The sequence below is a fragment of the Podarcis gaigeae genome (genome assembly GCF_964106915.1).
Source record: "Podarcis gaigeae genome assembly, chromosome: 2".
NCBI lineage: Eukaryota > Metazoa > Chordata > Lepidosauria > Squamata > Lacertidae > Podarcis > Podarcis gaigeae.
Window position 1 is genome coordinate 103,031,183 of NC_139679.1, and position 27,922 is coordinate 103,059,104.

Genomic DNA, 27,922 nt, shown 5'->3' on the forward strand with positions numbered 1-27,922 from the left:
TTGGCATGTGCTTCCACTTTTATTGGGAAAAGATGCCTCTCCTTCATAAAAGTGAAGGATAAGATTCCATATTTGCTCATCTTGACTAAACAGTTGAACGGCTGAGTTTTCATCTTGATGTCTGATGTCTTCCATGTTCGATACAAAGGTCACTCTTGTGTAGATAAACAGGCTGATGAGGGAGAACTCTTCATTGTCGATTCAGAATTCATGCAGCTTATCCAACAAAAAATTAAAGAACCATTTAATAACCCACCATTTGGAAGAATGAGCAAATCCTTCCCACAGACCTGATTTTCGTTTATCTCTTGGGGGGAGCTGTGTTTTGCTTTGTTGGCTTGATTTTTCTAACCCCAATAGGGGCTTGCGTTCTTCCTAAAAAAAATGGCTCCCACTTAGGGATGGATTCTTCTACTTTTGCCCAGTAAAGAGTCTAGAAAAGACATAACACAATATGCAATTTAACTTGGCTTCACAACATAATCTACTTTGTTTACCAGCCCATCACAAAACAATCCAAACATAAAATGTGTCATTAAAGCCTGTTTTACGTGTGAAGTAATTTAGAAAAGGCCAAACTACTTTGGTGCTAATTCTCAAATCCCTCAATTATACAATATAATGGAGGCTGGAAAGATTTCAATGCCTGGAGTAAATTTGCAATGATTGGATGTGCCCTCTTGTGGTGAATAATGTATTAGAATAGTAATCCTTGAACATTATAATTGTTTCCTTCATTTATACGCAGGAGTTATATTTTTCAGAATCACAAGGTTATTCCCAGAATTCTTAACAATTAAGTCCTTATCTAAAACATTTTAACTATGTAGTTGCTAGAAAGGTTTGGCATGTACATAAATACAAGGATTTTAAAGGATTTTGAGGTAACCGGGTTCAAAGAGTTTGAGGATATTTTATGTGTTATATAGCCACAACACCAAACAAAGTGCTGGCAACATGGTTCAGAACGAAATTGAAAATGTCTAGTGCTTGCAGAGTTGCTCGGGCTTTAGCCATCCGAATTTATAGTCACTAAGACCCAGAGTGAGAGGAGTAGAGCCTTGTCTCTGGGTGTCAGAGAGCCTGCAAAGTGCACAGCCAACTCTCAGGAGGACGTCTGGTGCTTGTCTCTATACTGCTCAGTTTCTGAGGTTATTTGACCACCTCTGAGAAACCTGGATGTTAGGAAGAAGGCAGAGGATTGTTCCCTCAGTCATACTGTGTCTTGGATGTACTCCTGTTTGGAGAACTTTTGAAATACAGCACAGTGCGGCTGAGGGGACAATGTTGAAACTCTACTGAGAAAATGCCAAAATATGAATCCAGTGATAATGGAAATACAGCTTTGAACCTCATGAATCCCAATATGTTCTGGATTCTGAAAACAGCAGTATACAATGTATTGGAAATGGAAACTGTGACATAACATAAATAGAATTTAACGTCCAACTAATGGAGTATTAATTAGAGGCTGCAATTCTATTCCAACAAAGAATCTTAAATATAATGAAATCATCTGAAGAGGCTGCAGAGCACCAGGGGCACAGCAGTGATTGCATTTTAAAACCATGTTGTCATTTAACAACATCATGAAGAGTTTAAGGTAGCAGTAGCCAATGTGGTTGCCCTCCAGATGTCGATGGGCTCACCTTTCAGCCCCAGCCATTATGACCAATGGTCAAGAATGAAAGCAGTTGGAGCACAATGACATCTGGAGGTCACTATTTTGGCTATCTTTGGCTTAAAAGTTTGCATTAAAGACTATGGAAAGCTGGGAGTTTGGCTTTAGGCTTACCTCAAGATTAACAATGTCAGGGTGCAGAAGTAAGTGGTCTCTCGACTGTAGCTTTTTCCCTGCTGTTTTTATATCCTGCAACACATGAAGCACCAGAATTCACACACATGCAACAAAACAGTATTATATACTGGGGTGAGGAATGTCAGGTCTGGAGGCCAAATGGGCCCCCAGGTCTCTTTTATCTGGCCCTCAGAACTCTCTCTGGGCCACTCCTGTGGCAACATCCTTTTCCCTCAGGCCACCCCCTGCACCAGCCCTATTCCATGTCCTCTTCAAATGCTTTGGTCTGGCTAGAATGGGTCTGTGGACTGCAATAATTACTTTTGCTTGTTGGATAAAAGATGGAGAGATACATATGTGTGGAAATCTCTGACTTTTCCATACATGGACTTTTCCATCTCCCAGAACCTGGAGAGCAAAGAGCTCAAAGACAGAGGGCATGTGGGAGCATGAGTAGAAAAGATGATGAGAGTGACAAATGAGGAAGTGGGAGAGATGGGGGGGGGGTGGAGATTCACTCAGGACAACGCTAACAGGGAGAAATGTAAAGTATTGCACTTGGGCAAAAAAAATGAGAGGCACAAATACAAGATGGGTGACACCTGGCGTGAGAGCAGTACATGTGAAAAGGATCTAGGAGTCTTGGTTGACCACAAACTTGACATGAGCCAACAGTGTGACGCAGCAGCTAAAAAAGCCAATGCAATTCTGGGCTGCATCAATAGGAGTATAGCATCTAGATCAAGGGAAGTAATAGTGCCACTGTATTCTGCTCTGGTCAGACCTCACCTGGAGTACTGTGTCCAGTTCTGGGCACCACAGTTCAAGAAGGACACTGACAAACTGGAACGTGTCCAGAGGAGGGCAACCAAAATGGTCAAAGGCCTGGAAATGATGCCTTATGAGGAACGGCTAAGGGAGCTGGGTATGTTTAGCCTGGAGAAGAGGAGGTTAAGGGGTGATATGATAGCCATGTTCAAATATATAAAAGGATGCCACATAGAGGAGGGAGAAAGGTTGTTTTCTGCTGCTCCAGAGAAGCGGACACGGAGCAATGGATCCAAACTACAAGAAAGAAGATTCCACCTAAACATTAGGAAGAACTTCCTGACAGTAAGAGCTGTTCGACAGTGGAATTTGGTGCCAAGGAGTGTGGTGGAGTCTCCTTCTTTGAAGGTCTTTAAGCAGAGGCTTGACAACCATATGTTAGGAGTGCTCTGATGGTGTTTCCTGCTTGGCAGGGGGTTGGACTCGATGGCCCTTGTGGTCTCTTCCAACTCTATGATTCTATGATTCTAACGCCATTATCCAAGAGCCTGATTTCTATAGCCTCTCTCTGCAAAGCTTGAAATTAAATAGGATGGTAAGAAACTTTTCCTTGTCTTTATACTTTCCTGGGCAACCACCCGGGAGCCTCTCACAGCATCCTGACAATAAGTGATGTCAATGTACATGGTACCTGAACAGAAGAGGCATAAAGAAATCACAGATCACTGTCCCAAGTGATAAACAATCTAAAGAGAAGATGAAGAAAGAACAAGGGCTTTGTAAATCATAATACTCTTTTTATATCAGCACTATTAGCTTCATGTATATTTCCAAGCTTAGTTCAAGATTCTAGTTAACACCTTTAAAATCCTGAAATGCTTAGGACCATGGTGAATAAGGACTGACATCTCCAGAAAGACCAGAATGCATGAGAGGGACTCACAAGGGAGGATGCACTCAGTGTATCCCTGCCCCACTAAATACTTTCTTTGATTTTGGCAAAACTCCATCCGACCAGTGTCTGATTTTATTATACTTGGTAAGCAAGACACTTCACAGAAATTGTAAAGTTTTGAGAAAATGCACAAACCCTAAAAATGTCCAAAAAACCAGCAACAATTTGGATGAGTATCTTTACTGGTGTGTTAGTTCCAATAATCTTATGAAAAGCATTTTTTTCCTATTCTCCAGCAACTGATTTTCCCATTCAGGAGTGGCTTTGCATACAGGGATCAGCTGTTTCACATACTTCAACAAAGCTATTATATCAACAAGAGGAAAACACTGCACAGGAAAGTGGTTCATGCGTGACTGAGCAAGAAGAAAAAACAACTATCGAAACAGTTTATCCAATAAGTTACAATTTTATTGGAATTGAAGGCTCTGCTGATCCATTGAATAAGGTAAGTGCTTAAGAATAGGTGTGTAGCCAGAACAATATCACAACTGTTGTTATACTAGCATTGTGGATATGCCACCAATGCAGACAGACATTCCAGTGCTCCTCGCGGGCCCCTGGCCCCTTTTATATTTATAACTTTTATTATTTTCAAGGGATTTGGGGAAAGTAAAAAGAAATCCCAGAATTAAGTCTTCATTATTGAACCAGCATTTTGTGGCTAGCAAACATTTTTTTATAAAAATATGTAGGGCTGGAGTTTTGGTTTCTTGACACGTGTCACCACTGAAACCAGCTTCTTCCATTCCAGCTCCTTGAATCCGCTCTTGTTCTTAAATAGTTTCCTTTGTCTCTTGGTCACAGTACTTGGTCACAGGTGCATGAGAGTCAACTAATGACCAAAAAGAGTCAAAGCTTCAAAACCTCTTTACAAGTCTCAAGACACAAAAGTGCACCTGTATGTTGGCTGGAAAGGATCTCTGCTGTGGGTGCCTGAGGATGAACGTTCTTCTGCAGCTGTTCCTGGTACTCACGGGCCATTTCATTTCCTACCTCCTTTTTTTACTGTATATGAGATAGCTCTCACTCATGGCAATGGGTGTTCAAAAACACGTTATACCCGGCAATGTTGCATCCCTACCTCCCTGGAAACATCTAAATCTCTCAAACGCAGTTGTCTTAGAAAGTGAAGACAAATCCTTCAAGAAAGGAACTTTGAGGAATAAGGTATGCAACATGACAGAGATTTTAAATGAATCAGCTGTACCCTGACAAACACCCTTCAGACTTTGAGAGTTGTTTTTATTACTGAGGTACTTTTTACTGAGAGCGCTGACTGCATGATTTGAACTTTATGCGCTGGGGGTAATTTACAGTTAAGATGATTCACCATTTGGAGAGAAAGCATTTGCTGCGCACATGTGATGAAGCCAATATTCTTTCCGAAAGAAAGCCACAAAGTAACGGAGCTACAAAGACAGACAGCAATTTTGTTGAAGCTCTTCCCTGCTCAAGACAAAGATGACTTGCTAATATGCATGCATAACATGTGCACAAAGATGTAGAAAGGCAGCAAGCTGTTCACCAGACATTCAAACTCCAATGAAAACTCACCTCTATTAGCTTTTCTGAGGAAATTTGCACATGGGCTTCCACTTTCCATGTGTTGGGTTCACAGAGAACTAGACTCAATCTGGGGGCGGGAGGGGGAAGCACCTCCTCAAAGCTGTGACACCCCCCTCTTTTTTGTGGGCTTTCATACACAAACATTAAAGAGATCAAGCGCAGGCCTTTTGGGCAAATTAAGAGAGATGGGAAGGGGCGTGGGAGTGGGGTGTGAAGGAGCCAGTGCTGAACAGAGATGGAAGGAGAGAGCATAGCAGATGGCATCGTCGGGAGCAGAGAGTGAGTGTGAAGAGTAAGGCATTTTTAAAAAATTAAGTTAAAAAAAGGAGGAAATTCCCCAAAGGGACTTCCCATCATTCCCAAAACATGGCAGCTCAGAAGAATAGGGATCCTGGTGCAACGGGATCAAAACAAAGAGTCGCTCGCCAGGAGCGGAGGAGCCACTTGGAATATCACCGTTAAATTAAAACCAGCCTAAGCAGGGGTTGTGAGATCTAGACCCAATTTATTGCAGGCAGCAATTGAAAAGGAATGACGAAGTGAGCGATTGTGAACATGATGAGACAGGGGAGGAAATGGAAGATAACCTTTCCTCCTTCCCACACTCGTGCATTTATAGAAGTGTAAGACCCTTCCCGATTTTGCTAAAAGGGGTGGTTCACAATGTCGGACTAACAGCTCCAGAGATTAAATGACAGAACAGATGCACCATGAAATGCAGACTCTTACAACACCTATCAAAACGTTTTCTCCTTGGCCTGAAGAGATCAACTGTCATGATAGCAAGACACCTCAGACTCCATTTAACCCTGGTTTTCTAGGGTGTTGTATGGCAAAGTATTCTTACTGCAACACGCTCCACTCCACAGCACTGCTCTTAGGAAGATTTCCACAGCATTACGCAATCCTGTCCAAAATCAATTCAGCGGCTACTTTGTTTCAAAAAAATATATATGATGGTAGGAAAGTAAAGTACAGTACTTTGGGGCAAGAGAAAATAGCTCTGGCTCGCTTGATTTTAGTTGAGAAGGGCACTTTGGCACAGCCTACATACCAGATGTGTCTTTTTGTTGCTCCTATCCAGTTTTAGCATATTTTGAAGTCTATTGTCATCCAGAACACTGATTTAATGACAGGAACTGACAGAATTTGTTGCTGGGAGCTGAAATGTGCCTTGGGGGTGGGATGATGTCTCTGAAAGATTAGATGGCACCTTTGCATGCTGCTGATAGCTAAAGGCAACCATGTCTTTTGTATGTGTCTTTTCCCTTTAAGTTTTGGCAAACCTACTCAATATTTTAAAAAGTCAGCAGTAATATAATATGCCTTTGGCATATCAAGTGCAGTTTTTTTTGGATACTGCGATATAAAACATTTTGGGTTTTTAAAAGTTTCAAAAGGCAGCTGAGAGTAAAGGGAACAGAGAAGGTGACAAGTAAAGGCCACATACAGCCCCTTGGAAGTCTACTAAATACCACTAGCTTCAGGTGATGATGGAAAATACTACAAATCTACAATGCTGCTCCAGGAACAGTGATTCAAAATACCTTCAGAAAAGATTCAGCACTGCCTATACTTCTAAAAGCTTAATTTACTTATCACATCTGTTTCTCACATATATTCTCATTTTATAATTATGACAACCCTGTGAGGTAGGCTAGGCTGAGAGAGAGAGAGAGAGAGATTGTTATGAGGTGAAGTTCAGTGAAGTTCAGAAAAGATATGAATCTAAACATTCTCAGTCCACATCCAGCATTCTGTCTTCCACAGAATTTAGTATTAAACAATTCACTGCTTTATATTCTGTGCCATGGAATAAAATGAGACAGTACATTACCAATTAGCCAATCCCTCTCCTCAGATGGCATTGATGCGATTTCTGCTAAACAATGATGGACTTATGCGGTCCTGAGTGTGGTGCATTCTTAGCTTTGTAAGACCATTTTTAATTTGTTTAAGAAACTTAACTCCTTGGTAGCCTCTTAAAAGGTAACTATTTCCCCAAAGTGATGCAGAATAAATCACTGAAAAACAAATCTCAAAATTGACCATTTGAATATTAAATCAGTCGTATAAACCATTTTATTTCAAGCCAGTCAAAAATATATAGAGTCCTAACTCGGAGCCACTGAAAAACATACAGTAACAAATATATTAACCTACCCTCTTAATTAAAAGCAGACTGAAATGAAACATCTTCAGGGATTATCTAAAAGAGAACAGCAAGTCATACCAATAGGGGGAAGGTGTTCCACTGAGAAAGGGAAGGAATTCGACTAAGAACAAAGGGCCCATCTTTTGTATTGGCCTTCCTAACCACCACTACTAACAGGCATATAAGCAGGGCCTCTGGAACTGATCTCAGTCAGTTCAGTCCTGTCACAAATGATTCAGATTTAAACTGGCTCTAATGAAATTGAATCTTTAGCAAAATAGTGAAGTAGCATCAAAGGTGGGAACAGACTGAATTCATACGTTAACAGTTCCTGCACATTATCTGATACAGAGGTGCCATCAAGAGAGCACACATTGTTGCATAGTGGGTGGCGGTTAGCTTTTGAAGAACATTTATTGATTAGGTGGTATGCACACAATGAGGAAAAGATCTCACCTGGGGAAATTATTTCAGTTTGCGGTAGGGCAGAACAGTGAAGCTATTGAGCACTTCTTTCTTGGCCTCGATAAATTAAAGAAGAGCATCCCCGAATACGTTTTAATGAAGTTTGTGAACTGGGTAGCATACTATCAGGCATTTTAAGAAATAAGGAGCATCTAGCTGAAGAACATAAATAACTTCATTAATTGATTTCTATGCTATTTAACCAGAAGTACATATGGAAAGGCAAAACGAGGTTTCTAATATTAGAAAATAACCATTCTTGGGAAGATGGAATCTAATTTGGAAGCTTAAAAGTTGCAAATGATGCTTATGGTGTTCAAGAGGTATCACCAGCTTTGTTAGTGATACCACCCTCCTCTGCCTTATTTATATATTTATATTTATATTTGTTTAGTTCATTTATATACCACTTTGCACTTCAGCAGAAATCTCTAAGTGGCTTACATACCACAACAAGGAGGAAGCAAAAGAAGAAATAAAATACAAATTCCACATTCAGAATCTACAATACTACTTCTCATTCCATATTTTAAAGAGAGTATGGTAAGGTTTGAGAGCACATCTGACCAATTGCCTAATTTCTACAGCAATATTGTATCAGACACTTACTTGCTGCTCTTTTGTCAGTCGTAGATGTATCCCCTGGCTGTGGGTGGAGTTAATTAATCAGTTTTGGTATTTATAATTATTTCACAATAATTATAATTTTAATCTAGTAGTACCCATCTTAAGGAACTGTGTGTGAGAGAAGGAAGTACTATTACTACTACTACTACTACTAGCCTTTATTGGTATAAGTTAAAACAGTAAAATTCTAAAATCATACAAAGCCATCCAAATACATTGATAATCCAAACACATACAATATATAAAAGACTAGATAGCCACCATTGAATAAACCAGACAACTTTAGATTTAGCTTTAAAGATCTCGGCTAAACTTAGCCAAGAGGGAAGTATTATCCTAGCATTCAAAAATACTGGATTAACTGCTCAATCCTTAAGTAGAAATAAGTCCAAGTGAACCACTCTCAAATATGTGTACATAGGATTGTAACCCAAATGCCTTTGAATGTCAAAGAATCAATTTATTTAAGTTTTTTAATTCTCCTCCCTTTAATAAAACCAACAGAACAAGCCAATTTTTAATACTTATGTTTCAGCCATTTCTGTTTTGGAAGTACAAAATTCTAGTTGTAACCAAGAGAGCAGTAATAACTCTTTTCATAGCTAAAAGCATAACAGAAGTAATTTTACTCAATTTCATTTGAATGCAGGCAAATACAATGACACCTCATCATGGCATCGGTGTATTTCTGAGAAAGCCAAATTAACAACTCTCCACATGGTAACTGTGAAATGTACAATGCCTGCTATCGGGAATAATTTTTAAAAGTTGGCACATAAATCTGAACCTTATTTTCAAGGTTCTAATATAATATTCTGCATGGATCTCATTCCTGTTTTATTTTGTTATCAGAAAGCATCTGCAGTGCTGCATGCCTGTTAAAGCCAGAATAAAATTAATACATCTAAACTCACTAAAGTTGCATTTTCCTGCCAGACAATTTGTTTTGATGGTCATACATATGCTTTTATTCCTTCCTCAAATGTTCTAACATTTTTGACACTTGAGAGAAATTATTCAGCGCACTGTGATGGTAAACAGCGAATATTCTGTACTAACTTAAAAGAGCTTATAATATTTTACCTACAGGTATCAACAGACTACTATTATCATCTCACTGTAAGCAATTGTTTTCATCTGTATACCCGAGGGCTAAAAATACATATATAGGGTGATATTCAACTAAATCGTATTCAAAGTAAACCCACCAAAATTAATGAACACATCCATTTATTTCAATGGGTCTACTCTGAGTATGACTAACACTGGCTATCACTGTCCCCAAAAATGTCAGTTACATAGGAATTGTTATATGTAAACCTTTTTTTGAAATATGTGCATGGTTTCAGCAAGTTGCATTATGTGTGTTCTTTCTTCACCAATGTGGAATGCAAAATATATAAACAATATATATATATATATATAACTATATATATATATATATATATATATATATATATATATATATATATATATATAACAATATATCAGCAACCTTTTTCAGCCGTGGGCCGGTCCACCAGCCCTCAGACCATGTGGTGGGCTGGACTATACTTTGGGGGGGGGGGATGAATGAATTCCTATGCCCCACAAATAACTCAGAGATGCATTTTAAATAAAAGGACACATTCTACTCATGTAAAAACACGCTGATTCCTGGACCGTCTGCGGGCCAGATTGAGAAGGCGATTGGCCTTAGGTTGCCTACCCCTGAGCTATAGGATCAACCTGGTATTCATCACAGAGCAGCAATTTCATCATTGGTCCCTGCTTCACATTGTTGAAGTAGCATACATATCCTGATCTACCCATAGGGTGGCCTTCTATATATATCAGATGTGAAAACAGGGCAGACATCTACGGTTCATATTGGTACACATGAGGTGAGTGGTCACGGTTTTATGTCTTTGTGCATCTGATATACATACTTAGCTTTATGTTCTATATGGTCTGCCACAGATGGTAGGCCATGGCAACCCTTCCCCATTCTAAAGCAGCAATGCTGCAGCAAGCAAAGGCTCTAGCAGCTCAGTCTGCTGCTTGTGGCTGGAAAGCCAAACAGGAAGTATGTGACTGTTGCCATGAAAACAAGGGGCAGTCCATTCTCCTTATTGAGCACAGGATGTGAGCTCAGTGTGTGTCATATGACCTGTACAGGATGTACATGGGTGGAGTTTGGAGTTTCTCTCTGTTTGTTGAAGAGAGTAGACATCTTTTACTGTATGACTGCTAAAGACAGGAATAAAAGCATGTAGTTACATTTCTGTCTGTGTCTGATTCCCCTCCCTGGGGATATGCAGGGAGCAGGGAGGAGGAGAAGCAGTTGGTGTGTTTTTCTCACAGCCTGAGGAAAATCGCCGGAACGGACCTCGTGTTGTTCCTGCCGGGAGTCGCCGGAGGGAGGTCAAAGGAATTCAGCCGGTGCCTGAACTGATAGGCACATACCTCTGACCGGGCTAGAATTCCAACAGTGGTATCAGAGCTGATGGTTTCTACGATCCATGGAAGTCTGCAGAATGAGTGGCAGAGCTGCTGTATTCATTGCTCCATGGAGGCCTGAGGTGAGAAAGCTGTTTCTCTGCAGCCAGAAGCTGACCAGAGGAAGCTGAAAGCCAAGCTACGGAGCCCAGGTATGAGATTTTCGGGCTTAGAAGTGTGCATGCAGATTGATTCATTCTCTGCTTCAAGGGAGCAAGGTTTGGGAAAAACAGCTCCGAGAGAGAAGAGCTCTGCATTCCAAACATTCCTGTGGTTAATCCTGTCCAAGGAAAGGAATGCTGTTGCTTAGCAACGAAGGCCAGTTTCACGAGAGGGCTGGAAGTCAGGCTTTGCCTCAGAGAGGCAAAAACAGCCTATGTTTTGACTTAGGCCCAAAGGAACTGTTGGAAAGGGACTTTCCAAAGCGACCAGTGTTATAGCTGCCAGGTGCACAAGAGTGTAAACAAGCCAGCTATTGGATTTTAGAGGCTTGTGTTTGAGAGTCAATGCAAGGACTCAAAATGGATGCCAAGAAGGGGGGAGGCCTGCCTTCTCCAGACCTCCTGACCAGTGACAATTATGCATCTTGGTCTATTAAGATGAAGGCCTTGCTGCAGAATCAGAGACTGTTTGGGGTGATTGAGAACCCCATCCCTGCAGCACCAACGCGTGCTTGGGAGTCACAGGATGTGAAGGCCAGAACTGCAATAATTCTGTGTGTGTCAGACTCTCAGCTTATCCATATACAAGATTTACAGCACGCGAAAGATGTTTGGGACACGCTGAGAAGGACACATCAGAGAGATGCAGGTTCTTCAGCGTTGCTGTATTTTGAGAAGCTGATCAACCTGAGGCTTGCGCCTGATGGAGATGTTCAAGCGCACCTGACGGAAATGAAATTTCTGCGTCAGCAGATGGTGGAACGCAATTTCCGTCTGGATGAGGAAGTGTTTTGCTTCATGGTGATAAACAGCCTGAATCGGACTTACAAAACAGTTGCCAGTCAGCTGGGGTCTCTCCCAGCAGCTGATCTAACGTCGGACAGGGTCTTTGCCGTCGTTCTGAATGAACAGGACAGACTTGCCGCCCTGGAAGTCAAGGACAGGGGGAGACATGAACGGAGTTCTGACACCCCCACTGCTGAAGCTACTGGAGAAAACGCTGTAGCTTTGAACGTTGTCTGATGCTACAATTGTGGGCAAACTGGGCATCTTCAGCGGTACTGCAAGAAGCCACGTCAGAACAAAGGAGCCAAGGGAGGCTCCACAAAGTCTGAGGCGTCAGACAAAGGTCACACCAAGCCAAAGGCAAAGACTGCAAAGGCTTTGATGTCCCTAAAAGCCACACCAGAAGTGGGGAATTCTTTCGTTTTGGACACGGGAGCGACAGTTCACATGACAGGACACAGAGGACTATTTTTTACGTTTAAGAAGCAAAGCTTCGCGGTACAACAAGCCAACGGTCAAGAGCTGGAAGCCACCGGAATTGGGACTGTGTATCTTGAAAGTCTGAACTTGACTATAAACAATGTATATTTGGTTCCAGAGTTGAAGTACAATCTGCTCAGCGTTTCGCAGATTGCCAAGAAGGGACTAAAACTGTCCTATGATGATCAACACTGCGAGATCTACAAAGATGGAGAGTTGTATCTTTCTGCCAAAGAGAAAGATGGACTGTATTTGTTGACATTTGATCAAAGTGATTACATGGAATGTAATTCTTGTGATTCTAACATGAACTCTTTTGCAGGTGTAGCCAAGAAGAACGCCAAGCAGGTCACCTCGAGGGTCGACAAGGCATTTCAGCGGGTGTATGCTGATGTGATTGGTCCTTTAGCACCTTCTAGAGGCAATGCAAAATATTACCTAATATGTGTTGATTCTTTTACAGGTTTTGTCTGGATTTATCTTTTGGAGAGACCGCAAGAAGCCTTAGAGAGGTTTAAAGAGTTTTGTGACAAGGTCAAAAATATGCATGATGCTGACATAGATTGTCTTTGCACAGATGAGAAGCCAATTTTTCTTTTACAGGATTTCCAGAGGTTCCTGAAGAAGAAAGGGATAAGACACAAAATTGCTAGTTCCGAAGAAGCTTGGAACAGATGTGTCTGTGTTAGGGTGAACAAAGAATTGCAAAAGGGAATGGAAGCGCAATTGCTTAGTTCACATCTGTCACATGAGTACTGGGCTGAGTCGCTAATGTCATTTTGTTATACGTGGTTGAGAAAGTTTTCAAAAGAGTTGGGAAGTTCTCCTTTTGAGAAACTGTTCCACAGAAAACCTTCTGTTGCCCATTTCAAGGTGTTTGGGTCTCATGTGAGGACAGAAGCTCCGGGTGGAGTAAAGAATGCCAGAGGCATTTTTGTGGGTTATGAAAAGGGTCTCTACAGAGTAATTTTGTCTGAATCTGGTAAGGTGATTCTCACAAAATTTCTAGAGAGTGCTCCTGAACAGGAGAGAGTGATTGTTCACACATTTCCCACAGGAAGTGATGATGATTCTGATGATGATGATGTTGATTTTATTGAGTTCAGTAGTACTGATGATGACAGCGATAGCTCAGACAGCTCAGTTGTCACAGTCATTGAGAGGAAATCTCACACGATGACTAGACCCTCAGAAGAGGAGGATGAACCACTGATTAAGCTTAGTACTGGTTCTCCAGAGAGTCCAAAGGTTGAACCAGAAAGCAAAGAAGAGCAGCACCTCTTACGTAGGTCTGAGAGAGCAACGAAGGGTGTACCACCCAAGAGGTATTCACAAGAGTTTGCCAACCAAGCTATTGCATGTGTTGCTGTTGTAAACGACCAAGGTCAGATTGAAGCTGTGTCTGAGTCAGAGACAAAGGCACAACAGAGAGTTGTTAACCAAGGTAATGCAGAAGCACTCATTCCTTGGAAGTCACACAACCAGAGAGGTACATTGGTGAAACCAATGGCGGGTAGTTCCAAGGGTGGAACTGAAACAACAGGGGAATGTTATAAGTATAACAACTGTTTGTTTTCTTCTCTGGATGACGCTTTGCTCACAGCATGCATTGATACTTTAGGGGGAGTATGTTATTCTAAAGCAGCAATGCTGCAGCAAGCAAAGGCTCTAGCAGCTCAGTCTGCTGCTTGTGGCTGGAAAGCCAAACAGGAAGTATGTGACTGTTGCCATGAAAACAAGGGGCAGTCCATTCTCCTTATTGAGCACAGGATGTGAGCTCAGTGTGTGTCATATGACCTGTACAGGATGTACATGGGTGGAGTTTGGAGTTTCTCTCTGTTTGTTGAAGAGAGTAGACATCTTTTACTGTATGACTGCTAAAGACAGGAATAAAAGCATGTAGTTACATTTCTGTCTGTGTCTGATTCCCCTCCCTGGGGATATGCAGGGAGCAGGGAGGAGGAGAAGCAGTTGGTGTGTTTTTCTCACAGCCTGAGGAAAATCGCCGGAACGGACCTCGTGTTGTTCCTGCCGGGAGTCGCCGGAGGGAGGTCAAAGGAATTCAGCCGGTGCCTGAACTGATAGGCACATACCTCTGACTGGGCTAGAATTCCAACAAAACAAACCTTCATCTTCCCCTATTATTTCTTTTAAAATACCATATTGGGACTTCTCCAAGCTCTAAACTGCTCATTCTATCAAAATGTAGCCAAATGCCAGTTCCTGTGAAGAACTAGGAGTCCCATCATGTGCAAATTTCCCTTTCTGCTCCTGACAGAAATAATTTCATAGGCACTGAACTGAAAATATGCACAAGAAGGTTACAGAACCCTCAGCTCCAAAAAGAGCAGAGTGGATGAGTGGGTGATCTGTCATAACATGTTTAGAACAAAGCAATTAAAGGGAAGTAATTTCCCATTTCCCAAAGAAAGAGGTGACACATCCCCACTCTTTTGAGACTGTACTGCCCCAGGGATGTCTCTAGAAAAGTAAAACAAAGACACACTGTCACAAAACATGACACCACAACATGCACTAGAAGAGCAACCAGGTGAATGTTAAGGCATAGTTGCAAATATATATGTATGTCCGTGAGAGATAAAACAAGTACATATTTCTTTTAAGTGGGGGATGGAAAAGAAATGCCCTACAAAATCAGGGGCATCACAATGAGGAGTTAGGAAAGTTGCTAGGCCCAATATCCATAGTGGTTAACAAATACATGGTGGGCTACAGTCAGTGGACTAGCTATTTCTTTGAAAAAGAAACTATAAGCTATTTCACAACAGAAGAAAAATCCTTTATATCCAAAAGCGATCTTGTGTTTATGCTTGCCTAAAGGGAAGAGTCAGCAATCAGCCAGTTGGAAATGGTTTCCTTAGAGACAGTCGAACCTGCTGAATTTGAGCCAGACCAAGAAAGAGACGGTAAGATTTATCATGTCTTGGCTCACTCCTAGAGCAATGTTTTGTCATAAAATTTGTGGAGATGGCCTTTGCTTGAATGGGCAAGCAAGTGCGAAAGAAATATCATGAGCTCATATCACCTTCTTCGGAAGGACTGCAGAAGTGCCCAGAGGACTGATTTAGCTTTGCAGAATGTTCTGTATGAGAGTGAGTAGATAAGTCTTCATAGCCTGGAGCAGACACAGTATTTCCGCACCTCGCTGTTAAATGCTTCAGACATTGCAAGCTAAAATTACTGCTTAGAAGAAGCAGAAGACTTTTGCAACAAATAAAATGGTGACATCCAACTCCTGAGACTGTTTCACTCTGGACTCCATCTTTGTTCTCAAAAGGAGAAAAACATGAAGGACCACACTGTCAACAGGGAACCTGCTTTTTGGTGGGGAGGGATGTGTTCCTGTGCATATGGTTTCTACCACTGCATCTCACAGGGTTCCCACCCTCCCAATATAGAATCATTCCCTACATAAACACCTTAGTTGTCATACTGATAGGCAGAAACAAAAACACCTGATCTTAACCAACATGCTGGTAAGCATTTGAGGGCTAAGGACTATGCTGAGAACCAAATGAACCCAAGACCAGATTTTCTCAGCATAGCACAAATAGATCACTTTAAATTATCCTTTATCTTTGGGTGAAAGTCAAGAAACCAGAAATTATTTTTCCACATTCTGGATCAGTCTTAGCTATCTTGGAAGGATAAAGAAAAATAACAGTAAGAGACCCAAGAAACAAAAGCATAAACAATTACAAGACCCAGAATATTAAAAAGTGGTACTGCATTACACCCACACACACAATTCTCTCTCTCTCTCTCTCTCTCTCTCTCTCTCTCCATTTATATTCAAAAGAGAGGGTAGTTGAGATGACAAATGGAATTCTGAACATCTGAACATTTGCCTCCACTCACACATCTTCATTTGATCTTTAAATAGATATTTGGGCATCATTTTGTTCCATGTGGGAATGTCAAGGCAGACCTTTTGCTCTAAGAAGCTTACAATCAATTAATCAATATGGCATCACATATTCTAGGAGACAAAGGAGAAGCAAGGGAGAAAGAACAGGCCCATATAATCAGAGCGACAACAGAGGTGAATAGTTGTGGCTGCAGAATACTGGATATTGGTTAGGGGACTGAGGTAGGGCAATGGAAGACTAGAGAGAAGGTTGCAGTAATTGGGATGAGAGTTAATTTTAAAAAGCATTTGCGACATTACTGATTATATCAATTATTTCAATTAAGTTTAATGAAGACCCAAAGCCAACATCCTGGAAAAAGGAATATTAACCTAAACACACACTTTAGTTATAGACAAACCTAGTCATTCACCACCTGTGTTTCAGCTTTAGGCAGAGGTGGTTTGGTTTTTTTTTACAACCATAACCACAGTCTGGTCACCAAAAGGTTATGTATATTTTCCCCTTACAATCTAGTGGTATATGAATTTTGTGAAATAAACAAACAAATAAATGACACTCCCTGCCCTATTATGCTCACTGGTGGGATCATGAGTAGGCTCTCCTCTCCCAATCTCACTGCATGGACTTATCAGAATTCAGGTTCACTGAATCCTTTTCACTGATCCTCATCTAGCTAATCACTGCTTCTAGTCACTGGCAAAGCACCTGCACAGCCACTCCTGCTTCAGATGGATTGGAGAGACAGAACAAGAAATAACGCCAAAAGTAAATAAAACACCACAATTAGAAGCATGCAGACAGAGCTAAAACATGCAGAGAAGATGAACAGTAAATCAGCTTAAAAATGCCTGGACAAATAAATAAGTTTTGACACAACACCAAAATGATTGTAACATTGCTAGCAGGGACAGGGAGGAAATTCCAAAGATGAAGTGCCACCAAAGAGCAAGAGTCTTTTTCTCCTCCTTTGTTGCTACATAATTAACTTCCCCTGGACATGGAGAAGAGCCTCCTCTGAACATCTTAAGACTTGGGCAGGTTGCTGCAGATATTTGAGTCCCAAGCTGTTCAGGACTTTAAAAAGTAAGCCCCAGCAGTCTGAAATGAACAGTGTAAAGAATAGCTGATCACACTTCAGTGTTAAGCACCTCTGCTTCCTTCTGCATATGGTCCTGAACAAATTTATCAGTATCTGAAAGCCAGTGTGGTGTAGTAGCTAGAGTAATGACTAGGACCTGGGAGACCAGGGTTCAAATGCTCAGCCAGGAAGCATGATGGGTGACCCTGAAGCAGTCACTGGGCTGGAGAACAATGCATGCCACCTTGAGCTCCTTGGAGGGAAAGGTGGGATATAAATGTACTAAAATTTAATGGAATTAACACAGTGGAAAACAGTGTCTTTTAAATGCCATATGGAAATTTCACTATTCGGTTGCTGGTTAAAAGTGATGAAAACTTACATTTAAAAGTGCTACATTTCTTTTACGAGCTGCATCAGCTTCTTGTATTTGCCATGTCTTCTCAGCTTCTTTGTCTCCTAGATGACTCTCCATCTGCTGAAGCAACACCATTCTCTGAGACAGTCTACAAAAGGGAAACATTCTGATAAGTGGGCAGACCATTCTTTCTGCACAACAGCAAGAAAAACAGCCACCTTTTACCCTCACCCATTTCTTCTCCAATTATGTTGAATACAGCGTGGGTGCACTGAAGGAGGGGGGAAAGCACAGGAAGTCCTGTGGAGAAAGCAACCATCATGTTGTACAACAAGCAGGCTCTGTGAACAAATGAGACACCCAGCACTGAACACCACCGAAGAGACGTGTGTAAAGCAGAGTTAGGAATAATAACTAACTGTACCATTAGTAATATGGGTTAACTGTGTTCTGCTATTGTACATAGCCCATGCTCATATGCAAAAGGCTGTCATTTAAAGGAATATCCATTTATCTTCCTCAGAATCAAGATTTGTAAATAATCAGGTATGCTTTTCCTGAAATAGATGATCTTTTCAATACAGTGGTACCCCGGGTTACATACGCTTCAGGTTACATACGCTTCAGGTTACAGACTCCGCTAACCCAGAAATAGTATCTCGGGTTAAGAACTTTGCTTCAGGATGAGAACAGAAACTGTGCTCCGGTGGCGCGGAGGCAGCAGGAGGCCCCATAGGCTAAAGTGGTGCTTCAGGTTAAGAACAGTTTCAGGTTAAGAACGGACCTCCGTTCTTAAGTACTTAACCCGAGATACCACTGTATTCCCTTCTACAAAGTTCCCCCCCCCAAAGTTCCATTTCATTTCCAACTGTACAATAAGGTTCTTTCTACATCCCAAACTAATTAATAGGCTTCAGATCAAAGGCTCTCTGGCTGTTTTTTCACTACCTGCGGATAAGGATAATTCTGCATCCTTGGCTATAATCTCCCACAAAGCAACCAGTAGTGGAAGATTTGATGATCAGGTACAGAGAGAAATGGATTGGTGACAAGCTTGATGATGGTATGGTGTTTGCCTGCCTGGTGTGAAGGTTGCAAACATCATGCATTGTCCCGATAAGGTCAATCACTAGTTTTGGTACATGCTAGCACCAGGGGTGTTGGGAAATATTGATATGAGGCAGTGGAAGCCAAATTTAGACTCCTAGGTAACATGTTCAAGTTCAGGGCCTGCATGGTAGAATGCTACCTGTTTTATATGCCGGGCCTGCAGACAGGGTTGTGGGGTCTCAATTCATGGTTAAAGTGGCTGATGGGAGGAATGCTTTAGATTGTTTGTGCATTATAGAACTTTTGGGGTAAGCCACACTTGTACAAAAAGAGATAGGCCCCTCTTGAACCAGAATGGAAGAAGATTTCTGGACCCTATCAAAAAGGTTGCAGAGCAGCTTTAGAAATACTTTGCTGGGGAGAGGGGGCCGCTAGGGGCGCATTGGAAGATGGCCGACAATAACATCTCTCCGGCTCACACGAGATAATTAAGAGGCTGATATGGGAGTATGCAGCCTCCCTTGTTGCCCCAAGGATATGGGGAGCACTGCCTTGCCTGCTGTGGCCATAAATCACCCCCGGATTCAAAAGAAGGGGGTGAGGGCACTAGGCACAAATCCCTTGGGTGGGTCAGGCTCTCCCGGACGCTGTCTCTGATTGCACACTAGTTGCAGCAACTCGAAATAAACAATTAGAGAGAGAAGCAAATGCACATATTTCAAGTGAACAACGGGAGTGAAGACTGCTAACTGAAGTGACCTCTGTGAAAGTAGAGCGACGGGTTGGATTTAACAGGAATATATCTGAAGAAGATACATCAAAGGTTTGGCATGTCAGAGCGGGACTAGATGGGGGGGGGACTTTTTTCTTTTCTTTTATGTGATTAACCAATAACCCCTCCCCAAGAAAGAACCATCGCATAACTGACCTAAGCAGGATGATTAAAAACTGTGTGGAAATGAATTACTAACCAAAAGTTTGGCTTACGGAGATCGAGAAAAGAACAAAGGCTTTTGGAATGGCGCAGTAATAAAAAGGGAGTCGCCATCTTGGCAGGTTCTGTCGAAAGATTGATGATTGGGAGGAGAAAGTTATGGACTGGCAGAACCTCCTCAGAGGACTGAGAAAGGGAGTGACAGATCTGTTAAGATTAACAAGCAAAAACCCACACAGGATTACAATTTGTTTCAACCCGCTTGTGGAGACTATCAGAGGTCACAAAGAGAAAGGAAAAACATATGAAAATAACAAGAAGAGATGTGGAAAATAACAAGAAAGGATTGGATAGAAGGGTGAACACTATTTGGACAGATTTGTGGACATTAAAGCAGCAGCAACATCAAGAGGATTGGATCCCTTTCGGAACTTGAAATATGGGTACCCCCAACAAAAAAATTAAAATTCGGCTTTGTAATTTGGAATTTATGTGACTTGATTTGATTTGATTGGTCTGTTAATAAAAATTATTTTTAAAAAAAGAAATACTTTGCTGGGGAAAGCCAATAAAAGCTGTGATGCATCTGCTTTGGGATTACACATCATCATAAGGATGAAAGTGTAAATCTTTCAGAACGTCATAATGGTGGTAGGGTCTTAGGCAGAAGTCTCTCACTCCCTTTACCTGCTACATTATCCATTTTTTCAACTGTTGATACCAGGACTGAACCTAGAATTTTCTTCATTCAAAGCATGAGCTATACAGCTGAGCTGTGGTCCCTGTCCTAAAGCAGGAGTTGGAACCGGTAGTCCTTTACATGTTGCTGGACAACACCTCCCATAATCCTTGACCATTGGCCATGGTGGCTGGAGCTGATGGAATCTAATATGTGGAGATCCACAGGCCCTCCACCGCTGCCCTAAAGCTCAGAAAGTATTTCTTCTGAAGAAGAAAAATATCAGTAAATATCACTTACATTCAATTTCCTGTAAACCATTCTAAGACTCCATATGTCAAATAACATTGCCCCGGTGTTTATTTCTTTTCTTAATTAATTCAGTCTAGTCCTATTAAGTCTCCACTTCTTATTACACCCACCACTATTTGTATTGCCCTTGTTGTACTTTGCAAGATTTGCTTTTTCCTCTCTGAGAAGTGATAGTCAGAAATGCACATAAGAGTTTTCACAGATTTTGGTACTAAGCTTATGACAACTTTTATACTCTTTTTACCCTTTCCTAAATTCTCCCTGCCATTTCAGCTGCTGAAGCACAATGAGGCAGTGTCAAGCTTGTCAGTGATTCTCATACCACAGAAACAGAGGTTCTGCTATATTATATGGCAGGCATCCCCAAACTGGGCCCTCCAGCTGTTTTGGGACTACAACTCCCATCATCCCTAGCTAACAGGACAGGTGGTCAGGGAAGATGGGAGTTGTAGTCCCAAAACAGCTGGAGGGTCGAGTGTGGGGGTGCCTGTTATATGGGGTTGCTTTTTTAAAGACAAAATGATTAATCATATAGAAGAATAAGTCTTTTTGAGGAGAACCAGCATGGCTTCTAAAAAAATGGCTTGACTAGACTTTTGGAGTTTTTTGAGAGTGTTGCAAAGCACGTATATAAGGGTTATCTAGAATACATTATATATTTAATCTTCCAATGATATTTTGATTAAGTCCTTCAACCAAAGGCTCCTCTGTAAACTTAATAGACACAGGATAAGAGGATGGATCAACAGCTGGTTAAATAAGAGGAAGCAGAGATCAGGAATAAATTGCCATTTCTCACAATGGAGGGATGTGAATAGTGAGACCCCCAAGGAGCATTACTGAGAACTGTGCTTTATAGCTTGTTTATAAATGATCTGAACTTAGAAGCAAGCAGTGAGCTGGTAAAGTTTTCAGACATACCAAATTACTGAGGGTGCTGAAAACAAAACAGGAATGTGAAGAGCTCCAAAAAGATCTTTCCAAACTGAGCAAATAGGCATTAAATTAACATACGAGGGTCAAAACAAGAAGCTAGTTACTAACAAAATGGAGATACTAAAGTTTTAAAGCAAACTGTTTCTGCCTTCTTCAGTTGATCTGCCTTCTTAGGTTACCTTCAAGACCAGAATGACTAGCAGAAACTTATATCAAATAAAATATCATTTGCAGGTCCTGTAATGTAATTTACACCACTAGCTGCAAACACCCAGGTCGTCATGTTCAGAACTTGTGTAAAACAACAATGGGTCTAGGCACGTTTTTGGAACCATAAATCCACAATCAGTTAAAAAGCACTTCAATTCAGATGATCACAGCCTCTCTGATGCATCAGTCATTGAAATAAAGATGCCATCAGATCCAGAAACAATGGAAATGGGGAAACTCCTCAGTAAGGCATGTCACCTTAATTAACACCACATTGTCTTAACCTAGGTTCAGAAAATGCCACACCTGAATAATCTGTACCTAGTACCTTGGCCCACAGCACCTTTTGATTCACATCAGAGCAGCTGGAAGGTGGAGCTGGAAGATTTTTTGTGTGTCACAATTTTAAAAAGCATTACAATTCACAATTTTACATTTCACTTTTTGAATGAAAGAACTTAATTATTCAAAGCATAGTAAAACATTGTTATTAATTCAAACATAAATGTTTTATGTTTTAGTGATACATATATATGCTGAAATTTTAGTTTCAATGTGAAGAAAAAATACTGGACTGAAATGAGGCCTCAGATTGAATTTAAGAAGGCTGAATCCAATTGCTCAGGTTTAGCTAGAATTTAAGTAGAATATTCAATATTAATAGTCAGGGTTTCACTTAGCATTTTTCATCAGAGGAGCAGCACTGGCACCACAGCACCCCCTTGAGGCAATCTTTTTAGTTTTCTATTGTTAAACTTCCAAGAAGTTCAGTTGGGGAAAAATACTGGTCTAAGAGACAAGTTACTTTTTCTGGAGAATTTACATAATAGCAAAAGTCTTTCATACAGAAAAAAGCCGAGTCACCCTTAGCCTGGTAAATAAGATCACAAACTGGTATAAATGTAAAAAAGCCTAGGAAATTATTTCAGATTCTTAGCCACAGGTGTCAAACTTTTTGGTGTTTTTTCTCGTTCTCCTAACTCCTAAGAGGCAGGATTTTGTCTGAAATAAATACTTACATTTCTTCATGTCTTTTAGCAAGTTGAACTTCTTGTGCTAAATAGGATGCCATCTTTAGTCATATGACTAATGCCTCGGTTTTACCACTCTGTCAATGAAGAAAATGAAGTTAAAATTGTTTCTTTAAATATACAGAGAGATACTTCTAGGGAAATCTATTAAAATACAGTGATAAAGCTAAATATAACACAGAATTAGTGGCTACATAAACGCCTTTTAAAAAGTAAAATCTGATTCATGAACATTCTCAGGATCATAATATTGCCGAGGTTAGCTCCTCTGGTGGAGTACACGTTAAGGTCCTTCTCAGGTATTTTGTCCACCTTTGGTCCCCACCCTACATTCAGCTCTCACCTGTTGGCTCCTAGAAGCTGTCAGCATGTGGCTGCGACCACACCCTGGGAACAGCTTTGACTGGCCAGCTAAACCAAGTGAGGGTAGTCAATGGGTCTCAAACCCTTGGTGAATTAGGGACTTCCCCTGCATGCAAATACAGACTCCAGAGGACTGGGTGGAAGAGACCAATGGTAGTTCCAGTGGTCAAGAAGGCAGTTGCTGCACATGCTGCAGAGGGGCAGATGGGGCTCGTCAACCTGAGAAGCCCATCTAGGAAAAAGAAAACTACCGTATTTTTTGCTCTATAAGACTCACTTTTTCCCTCCTAAAAAGTAAGGGGAAATGTGTGTGCGTCTTATGGAGCGAATGCAGGCTGCCCAGCTATCCCACAAGCCAGAACAGCAAGAGGGATCGCTGCTTTCGCTGCGCAGCGATCCCTCTTGCTGTTCTGGCTTCTGAGATTCAGAATATTTTTTTTCTTGTTTTCCTCCTCCAAAAACTATGTGCGTCTTGTGGTCTGGTGCGTCTTATAGAGCGAAAAATACGGTAGATCCTAAACCCCCGCTGCCTTGTGGGATATCTTCAGGAGAAGACATCACCAAGGAGTAAACACTATACAAATCCAGAGTGGAATCCCTAAGATGGTTGGATTGCACCTTGTATGCCTCCATCTGGCAACGGCTGCAGCCAAGCTGGTGCCAAAAGTGTCGCTTTCCTTTGGATCACATCTGTGAGGCTTGGGGGGGTGTCTTGTTGTACGGGCAGCCCAATCCATCCATACATACTGCACAGACGTGTGCCCCAGGGAAGTCACTTCAGTGATGCTAATGCAGCTAATGACTTCACCCCAGAAAGTGAACGCCGTTGTCTTGAAACAGACAGACGTCAACAACAATACTGCTGGGCTGTATTTATGTTAAAGGCACATATTGCTAACCTGTTCAGCAAAACTGGACTTGTTGAACAAATGTTTCAGATGTTGAAACGGGCACCAACTTACTATTAACAATTTAGTGGAACAGACCCCCAATGAGAAGAGGTTGATTCTCATTCCTTTGATGTGTTTAAGCAGAGGTTAGATGGTCATCTGTCATGTATGATCTGGTCGACATTCCTGCATTACAGGGGGTTGGACGAGATGACCCTTAAGTTTCTTCCAAGTCTACAATTCTATGTTTCTATGATAATCAGGTGCTCAACTCTCCTCTCACCCACAACATTATATTTAATGTTTCACATCCTATGTTCCCTCCCAGGTGTACAACAGGAAAATAGAGCTCTGTCCTTAAGTAAATGAGGAATTTTAACCTGGGCTTTCTGATCCAAGTCCAGCATTCTAGCCATTGTCCCACAATGTTTCCTTTTTGAAAACTGTGCGCTCCTCCACAACATAACTCCTGGGCAGGAACACTCGTACAGCCTTTGCTTGTTTGTTTGAAAGGCAAACATCAATAAGTGTTCCTTGTTCAGGTAGTGGTAGCTTTTATGGGAAGGATGTTTAGGTAGATCTTATGAATCCCTAAAAACAAACACATCTGTAACTGGGCATTAACCCAAGCTTTGCTCTTTTGCAACTTACTTCAATGTGAGTGGTCACAATGTATAGACAAGACTTTTTAAAATGCACCTTTCATTTTTAGAGAAGCTGCTTTCTCTCTCCCCTTCCCTTTTTGAGGTTTGGGGATGGGCAAAAGGAAAAAGAGAAGCACAGATGTTACCTCCACAGCAAGATACCCTCCTTGTTATATGTTATATATGAACATAGTATTATGGAAGTCCTGCAGAAAATCTGAAACACACTTGGGACATGCACCCCAATCCAACTGTAACTGCATTTAAAAAAAAGGAATTTACATATGATTAGTTGCACCCGAACAAATAGGCATGTGCATTCATATGTACTTCCTATCAAATCAATGCAGCACAGATAAGAGCATTCATATTGATGTACATTCTGACAAACAAGAATCTGTATTGCTTTGTCTGTGGCATCGCAGAAGCAGAGGAGGGGCACCCCAGGAACTCTTTCACACAACCCATAGTTTGTTTTAAACTGTGGCTGAATGTGACACGTGGACCAGGTGAATATTAGTTAATATTGCATGGTTCCTCAGATATATTTGGTGTTATTTCATAGTTAACCTGAGATGCCTCTATTCTGAAGAGCAGACTCAACACACAGTCATTTATCAGATTTTTTTTTAAAAAAAACTGTATTTACTTTGGAGAAGCAAAGAAAGCATGTCAACATCACTTTGCTGCATGCCTGAACATGTTGAGTTCATTTGGGTATGTACATGAGTGTGGCAATGTTAATGTCATGCACATGCTTGAATGCACTTAAACTATTTCAGTGCAAGTCATTCAATCCTGGAGCAGTCTAGGTAATTCTGGAGCATGCCTGAATATAGCAGAAGACTTTTTCTGATCCCTTGTCCTTTCTGCCTCAGTTTATGAGACTAGATCATAACATAGAATGTTGGCATGGAGCATATAACCACCAGCTGAAGAAACCATCAACAGCTCCATCAACCATCCGCCCCATATTCTCTGGAACAACTTAAGGCCTGTATGTCTTGAAGGAAAGCAGAAGTGAGGAAATCCAGGCCAGGGAGCTGGTGGCATCAGCTCCTGACGTCAGCCTCACAATATCTGTTCAGAATATTTGTACCATTCGTTAGTATTTTAAATTTTAATTGGATGCCTTGGCAGAAAGACAATACAGAATTGCAACAAATGAATAAATAATATATTAATAGTGATCTTAGTTTCCTTACACAGTCAAAGTAGCACCATCTACACACAAGGTGAAGTTATAAGTAGGCTTGGTGGAACCCAAAGGTTTACTGAATGAATGAATAGGGGGGACTCCCGGGGGAGGGGAGAAACCCTAAAGCAGCCAAAAATGAGGTCTGAGTATGTAATGCTGACTGACCTGTTTTTCTTTGGTGAGGGAAAAGGGAAAATGAATTGTATGAGAGAAAATAAAAGCACACCATGATGCAACATTTTGTTGTAGGTTCCACTTTCTTCTCTGATGTTTAGAGACCTATCTCGCACAAAACGTGGATGTTCATTTTTCTACTCCAAGTCTTGTCAAAATGGGGCTTTAGAGCTCACTCACTTTCATTGGTTAAGGAGACATTCCAACAGCAATTTCTCCATCGCAGCCCCTCCTCGTGCTCCCTTCTCTCTTTCTCACTGTAATGGGCAAGAACCGGACTTCGCTTCATACTAAGGCTAGAGGAGGAATGCAGCTGTAAAGTACATCACCAGCAAAGTTCTCCCTCCAACTTAGGCTTAGGATATATATTAAGCTTTGACTTAACTAGCTGGATATAACATTTATACGCACAGAGACAAAGAAACCTACCAAGATGTATTCACCACCCTGTTGTGAACGGTCACTGTGCTACTCTTGTAACACTTCTGAGCTTTGCACAAGGATGGCAAGCTTGAACTTCTTGCACTACATGGCCTTTTGGCTTATTTACAACCTTGTGCTGTTATGCTGCTGCTGCAACCTTGCTGATGCTAAGCATGTCTGTGGCTGGTAAAGGTAAATGGAACCCTGACAATTATGTCCAGTCGTGACCGACTCTGGGGTTGCGGTGCTCATCTTGCTTTATTGGTCGAGGGAGCCGGCGTACAGCTTCTGGGTCATGTGGCCAGCATGACTAAGCTGCTTCTGGCGAACCAGAGCAGCGCACGGAAACGCCGTTTACCTTCCCGCCGGAGCGGTACCTATTTATCTACTTGCACTTTGACATGCTTTTGAACTGCTAGGTTGGCAGGAGCTGGGCCTGATTCAAACCGCGACCTTCTGATTGGCAAGTCCTAGGCTCTGTGGTTTAACCCACAGCGCCACCTGGTGCTGGTGTCTGTGTCTGACCAACATCCAAATGGGAGACTGGCCTAGGAGTTCTATGGACACCCACCACAAAATACTGACAGGATGCAAATGCAATTTATACCAAAGCCATACACATGATGTATGTGTACCTTCCGGATGTTTGGCGCTCCAGTTCCCATCAACCCTGGCCAGCGCAGCTAGTGGCCAAGGATGATGGGAGCTGGGAGTCCCAAAACACCTGTAGGGCACCACGTTGGCTATCTCTGCAATACAGCATACAGCACGTTGAGCAGTCCTCAGGCAATGCACCTTGGGAGCTGGGTCAACGATCCTTGATATGAGAGCATGAGTTATTGGTTGCATGCATGTCCCTGGAGCTCCCTGAAATTCTTGCTCCATCGAACTTTGGTTCCTTCACCACCCCTGCCTCAGAAATCTGAACTCCGTCCTTTCAACTCCCGCCCTTTCAAGCCCTGTGCGGAGAATGCACCATTATGCGAGCGGAGGGGGGAGGAGAACGTTCATTCCAGGATGAATGAACTACCAGAGAGGGAATGGGGAGGGGGGCTGGAGGAAGAGGAAGGGAGTGGGGACCAGGGCGGAAGAACCCAAGCATGGGAGATTGGGGGGGGGGGAGCTTGTGGACAGTACCACTAAATGAAGGAAACAGGGGTCATATCTAACAAAGTGAGCAATGAGATTGTACCACAGCGTGAAGCGTAAAAAAAAAGCCTTAGGAGAGCTGTGAGGTGAAAGGAAGCTACCTCCATCGCCACCCGAACACAGCTAGCCGCAATCTTTTCCTCTCCCACTCTCTCTCTTAACTTTTCTTCTCAGTCCATTGCTGCCGTTAGGAGACGCCCAACAACCGTTCCGCTCGACTAGCTGTTATCGCGATACGCGGGAGGGGGAGCAGTAAAAGAGGGCGACGGTTGAAACCGTTTGATTGGCCGTCTTCCTGTGAAAGGGGCGCGGCTACGCAAGTAGTGCATAGAACTGGCCCTTTTCCGCGCTCGGCGCG

General features: G+C 41.9%; 1 protein-coding gene across 1 annotated transcript; it reads right to left on the minus strand.

The window, feature by feature from the left end:
• On the minus strand, nucleotides 1-27,764 carry CEP15 (centrosomal protein 15). The gene is made up of 6 exons (XM_083725491.1): nucleotides 27,608-27,764; nucleotides 26,173-26,282; nucleotides 22,712-22,800; nucleotides 17,596-17,719; nucleotides 1,796-1,870; nucleotides 1-433 (listed from the first exon to the last, which is right to left on the minus strand). The coding sequence occupies exons 3-6, from the start codon at nucleotides 22,762-22,764 to the stop codon at nucleotides 302-304; spliced, it is 384 nt and encodes a 127-aa protein (XP_083581617.1). The 5' UTR covers nucleotides 22,765-22,800; nucleotides 26,173-26,282; nucleotides 27,608-27,764; the 3' UTR covers nucleotides 1-301.
• Between the last annotated feature and the right edge of the window lie 158 nt (nucleotides 27,765-27,922).

Excerpts from the sequence above, each read along its gene's own strand:
- CEP15 (XM_083725491.1), bottom strand. The coding sequence starts at position 22,764 with ATGGCATCCTATTTAGCACAAGAAGTTCAACTTGCTAAAAGACATGAA. Across the intron at positions 17,720-22,711 it reads GCTAAAAGACATGAAGAAAT|ACTGTCTCAGAGAATGGTGT; the intron begins GTAAGTATTTAT and ends TCCCTTTTGTAG. Across the intron at positions 434-1,795 it reads CTGACATTGTTAATCTTGAG|ACTCTTTACTGGGCAAAAGT; the intron begins GTAAGCCTAAAG and ends TGTCTTTTCTAG.